This window comes from Trichechus manatus, unplaced genomic scaffold (assembly GCF_000243295.1).
Source record: "Trichechus manatus latirostris isolate Lorelei unplaced genomic scaffold, TriManLat1.0 scaffold00086, whole genome shotgun sequence".
Taxonomy (NCBI): Eukaryota; Metazoa; Chordata; class Mammalia; order Sirenia; family Trichechidae; genus Trichechus; species Trichechus manatus.
This window is the reverse complement of record NW_004444022.1, coordinates 3,658,538-3,663,398: the sequence shown is the minus strand read 5'-3', so window position 1 is coordinate 3,663,398 and position 4,861 is coordinate 3,658,538. Positions and strand designations below refer to the sequence as shown.

Below are 4,861 nucleotides of genomic sequence, written 5' to 3'. Positions count from 1 at the left end.
CACCAGTAGAAGGGCTCTGAGGATTAGGAAGAAGCATAATGATGTAAAATGCAAGGCATACTGCTCCTCACCCTTAACCTCATCCATGCCCAGCAGCCAAGGGTCCATTCTGCTGTGTCCAGCGGGGTGGGTATCATGGACTTCTGGCCAAAGCCAGAGATTCAGTAGGTAGCAGCATGACTGGTGCCCCAGGGCCATGGAACTCTCAGTTCTGGCTGATGGTCAATACTATGTGCACTGGATTTATTGTGCAGCAGTAATAGATAAAGAAGCTTGCTGAAGACGGCATTCATGGCCAGCACGAACACCAACGCCAGCAAGTCACTAGCCTTGATGTAACAGAGCTTGAGAATGTACTGGTTTCACTGGAGACTGACTAGCCAGTGTCCATGTTAAAGACAAGCAGGAAAGGTCAGAGCCAAGAACTGAGTCCACGTGATGTAGGTAAAGGCAGCACACATATGAAGCACCATGTGCTTAGCATATAAATAGTATGCGAGATCATGTAACATGTGATACTAATGTAAAACAGCATGAAGGCCACAGGGAGGCAAAAGAACATGATCATAAAGGCCATATTCTTGTAGGGCAGTGAAGGTCCAAAGGGGCTATGGTGCACAGAGGCTAACATGAAGAGAAGGCAGATGGCCAAGCACATGATGTCAGCCAGGTCCAGCAGGAGGTATGAGACTTGTGTAGGATCAGTTGGACTGGTTTACCTCAGGGGATTCCACTGGCTGCCTTGATGGACTTTGCCTAACCTCCTCTGGACTGGTTTACCTCAGGGGATTCCACTGACTGCCTTGCTGGACTTCGCCTGACCTCCTTTCCTTTCTCTCCAAGAGCCCCCTTCACTCATAAGATAGTACTGCAGAGGACTGGGCCACAGGTCCTCGTTAATTTTCTCAACAATTTTGTCAGACTCAATAGAGCTGTGGTTTGAAAACCACCCAAAGAAGCTACAGCTATTGTCTGAGTTCCCCTGGCTTAGGGACTGGAGATCATGGCCTGGGAGCCATTGAATTGGAGTAGAACGAGACACTATCTGACCCAAAGGGCCACATCCATATTCCTTGATGAGCACCTTATTTTGGAAATAAGGGTTGTGCCCAAAGTAGAACTTGATCTTGTAGCCCAATCTGGCGAGGCCAAGATCTTCAACCTCCAAGCTGTTTAAGTAGCCAAGTACCTCTTTATCTTGGTTGCTCAGAAAGGATGATAGCTGGGGGTGGTTCTGAAAGGCTTGTCCCCAGAAGCCCGGGATATTTTGGATGAGGAGGTTCCTGTGCTCTAAGTGGTGCAGTCGCAATTGCCCAAACTTGCACGACAGGTGAAGGTAGGCTCTGTCCGCCTGAGCATTCATGGTCTCCAGCTTCAGTTGGACGGTCTACAGGGTGTCCATGCTGCCATCTGCGGCCTGGGGCCCTGACCCTGCATCATTCTCCACCTTCTTTTCCTCCATCACTGAGACAGAGGCACACTCCCCAGTGGTCCCTTTCTTCACCTTCCCACCAGCTATCGCCTGGGGACCCCTTCCCACTGCGCTACAGGTTTCTGGGGCCTTCTTACTAGAAGGGCCACGCAGATTTCCAACCCGAGAGCCATTTTTCGGCCTTGCCACAGTTCCCACAGTTCCCATGAAGACAGTGTCTCTTTCCAGGCGCTCCAAGAGAGACGGGGCCCTCCCCGGGCCGGCCCTGGGGGCGGCCTGCCCGCGACCCCCCGCAGCTCGGGCCCGGAACGCGAGATCACAGTCCAGGGGGAGCCGACTGGGCCCCTCCGCCCCGGGGCGGCCGGGTGCAGCAGGTGCAGCGGTTTCCAGGCCACCCCTACCCGCGCCAGCCTGCACCTGTGCCGCCTTGGTTTCCTCCCGGAGCTTCGGGCGCTGTGGAGGGTCCAGGTCGTGCGGAGCGTAGTCAGGAGCAGCGTGGACTCGGGCTTTGGCACGGGCTTTGCCCTGGCTTTTGGCGCGAGAGGACTTTCTACTCCTACTTCGGCCGCTCATGTTGGTTGCGGAAGCGTCTTAAAAGCCACTCTCTCTGTTTCTAGAAATTTGTCCATTTCCTCCAGGTTTTCAAATGTGTTGGAGTACAATTTTTCATAGTATTCTGTTATGATTCTTTAATTTCAATTAAGTCTGTTGTGATATCACCCATCTCATTTCTTATTCAAGTTCTTTGCTGCCTCTCCTGTTTTTCTTTTGTCAGTTTGGCCAATGCTTTATAGATTTTGTTGATCTTTTCAAAGAATCAGCTTTTGATCTTGTTAAGTCTTTCAATTGTTTTTCTATTCTCTATTTCATTAATTTCAGCTATAATTTTTATTATTTCTTTTATTCTCTGCCCGAGGGCTTCTTTTGCTATTTTCTTAGTATTTGTTCGAGTTGTAGGGTTAATGTTTTAATTTTAGCCCTTTCTTCTTTTTGGATTTTTTTATTTATTGCTATAAATTGACCTTTGAGCACTGCTTTTGCTATGTCCCAAAGGTTCTGGTAGGATATGTTTTCATTCTCATTTGATTCTGTGAATTTCTTTATTCTGTCCTTGATTTCTTCTATAACCCAGTAGTTTTTGAGCAAAGTGTCGTTCAGTTTCCATGTATTTGATTTTTTCTTTGCTTTTTCTGTTATTGATTTCTACTTTTATGGCTTTATGGTCAGAAAAGATGCTTTGTGATAGTTTGATGTTTTCGATTCTGCTAAGGTTGTGGCCTAATAAGTGTTCTATTCTGGAGAATGTTCCATGTATATTAGAAAAGAAAGTATACTTGACTGCTGTTGGGTGGAGAGTTCTGAATATGTCTATGAGATCAAGCTGGTTGATTGTGGCATTTAGATCTGCATTTTTATTGAGCTTCTTTGTAGATGGTCTGTCCTTCACCAAAACTGGTGTGTTGAGGTCTCCTACTATTTTTGTGGAGCTGTCTCTTTCTCTTTTCAATGGTGTTAGAGTTTGTTTTATGTATTTTGAACCCTGTCATTGTGTGCGTAAATATTTATTATAGTTATGTCCTCCTGGTGTATTTATCTTTTAATCATTATATAGTGTTCTTCCTCATACTTTGTGGTGCATTTTGCTTTAAAGCCTATTTTATCAAAGAGTAATATTGCCACTCCTGCTCTTTTTTGATTGTTGTTTGCTTGACATATTTTTTTCCATCCTTTGAGTTTTAGTTTGTGTCTTTGAGTCAAATGGTGTCTCTTGTACACAGCATATAGAAGGATTGTGCTTTTTATCCATTCTGCCACTCTCTGTCTTTTTATTGGTGCATTTAGTCCATTTACATTCAGCATAATTGATAGGTATGAGTTTACTGCTGTCATTTTGATATATTTTGTGTGTGTGTGGGTTGTTGACAGTTTGTTCTACTGAATTTTCTGTGCTGAGTCATTTTTCTTTATTTTCTTTTCATCTTTTTCATTGTTCTTGATTTTGTATTTGCTGAGTCTTTATGTTTTACTTCTTTTTTATTTTGATATGTAGGATTGTTAGTTTCCTTTGTGGTTACTTTAATATTTACCCCTATTTTTCTAAGTTTAAACCAATCTTTTATTTCTTGATACTGCCTTAACTTTCTCTCCGTATGACAGTTCTATGACTACATTATTTAGTCTCTCTTTTTTGTTTTAACGTTGTTATCTTTTACATATTGACGTCTCTGTTTCCTTATTTTCAGTGTTTTGACTTGGATTTATTTTTGTGACTTCCCTATCTGGGTTGATATCTGGTTGTTCTGTCCTGTGTTCTAGTCTTGGGTTGTTATCTGATGTTATTGATTTTCTAACCTGATGACTCTGTTTAGTATTTCTTGTGATATTGGTTTGTTTTTTACAAATTGCCTTAACTTCTGATTATCTGGAAATGTCGTAACTTTGCCATCATATATGAGAGACAATTTTGCTGGATATATAAATTCCTGGTTGGCAATTTTTTTCCCTCAAGGCTTTATATATGTAATCCCATTGCCTTCTTTCCTGCATGGTTCCTGCTGACTAGTCAGAGCTTAATCTTTTTGACTCTCCTTTGTAGATGACTTTTTGTTTATCCCTAGCTGCTCTTAAAATTCTCTCGTCATCTTTGGTTTTGGTAAGTTTGAGTATAACATGTCTTCACAATTTTCTTTGGGGAATCTACCCTGTGTGGGGTTCAGAGAGCTTTTTGGATAGATATCTTCTCATCTTTCATGATATCAGGGAAGTTTTCTGCCAACAAATCTTCAACAATTCTCTCTGTATTTTATGTTACCCCCCTGTCATGGATTAAATTGTGTCCCCCCAAAATATCCGTCAACTTGGCTAAGTCATGATTCCCAGAATTGTATGATTGTCTACCATTTTGTCATCTAATGTGATTTCCCTATGTGTTTTAAATCCTATCACTATGATGTAATAAAATGGATTACCGGCAGTTATATTGAGGAAATCTACAAGATTAGATAATGTCTTAAGCCCATCTTTTTTGAGATATAAAAGAGAGAAGGAAGCAGAGAGATAGGGGGACCTCATGCCACCAAGAAGGCAGTGCCAGGAGCAGAGCACATCCTTTGAACATGAGGTTCCTGCACTGAGATGCTCCCAGACCAAGGGAAGACTGATGGCAAGAACTTTCCTCCAGAGTCGGCAGAGAGAGAAAGCCTTCCCCTGGAGCCAGCACCCTGAAATTGGACTTCCAGCCTACTTGACTGTGAGATAATAACCTTCTCTTTGTTAAAGCCGTCCACTTGTATTTCTGTTATAGCAGCACTAGACGACCAAGACACCTCCCCTGTTCTGGTACTCTAATCACTGGTAGGTTATTCCTCTTGACAGATGTCATGGTTTGAATTATGTCCCCCAAAAATGTGTGTATCAGTTTGGCTAGGC

General features: G+C 43.1%; 1 protein-coding gene across 1 annotated transcript; it reads right to left on the bottom strand.

Moving 5' to 3' along the window:
- Positions 1–701: 701 nt before the first annotated feature.
- On the bottom strand, positions 702–2,005 carry LOC101350214 (testis-specific Y-encoded-like protein 5). The gene is given in 2 exon segments (XM_023736086.1): positions 702–766; positions 823–2,005. Coding segments are annotated over 2 exon segments (1,248 nt in total).
- Between the last annotated feature and the right edge of the window lie 2,856 nt (positions 2,006–4,861).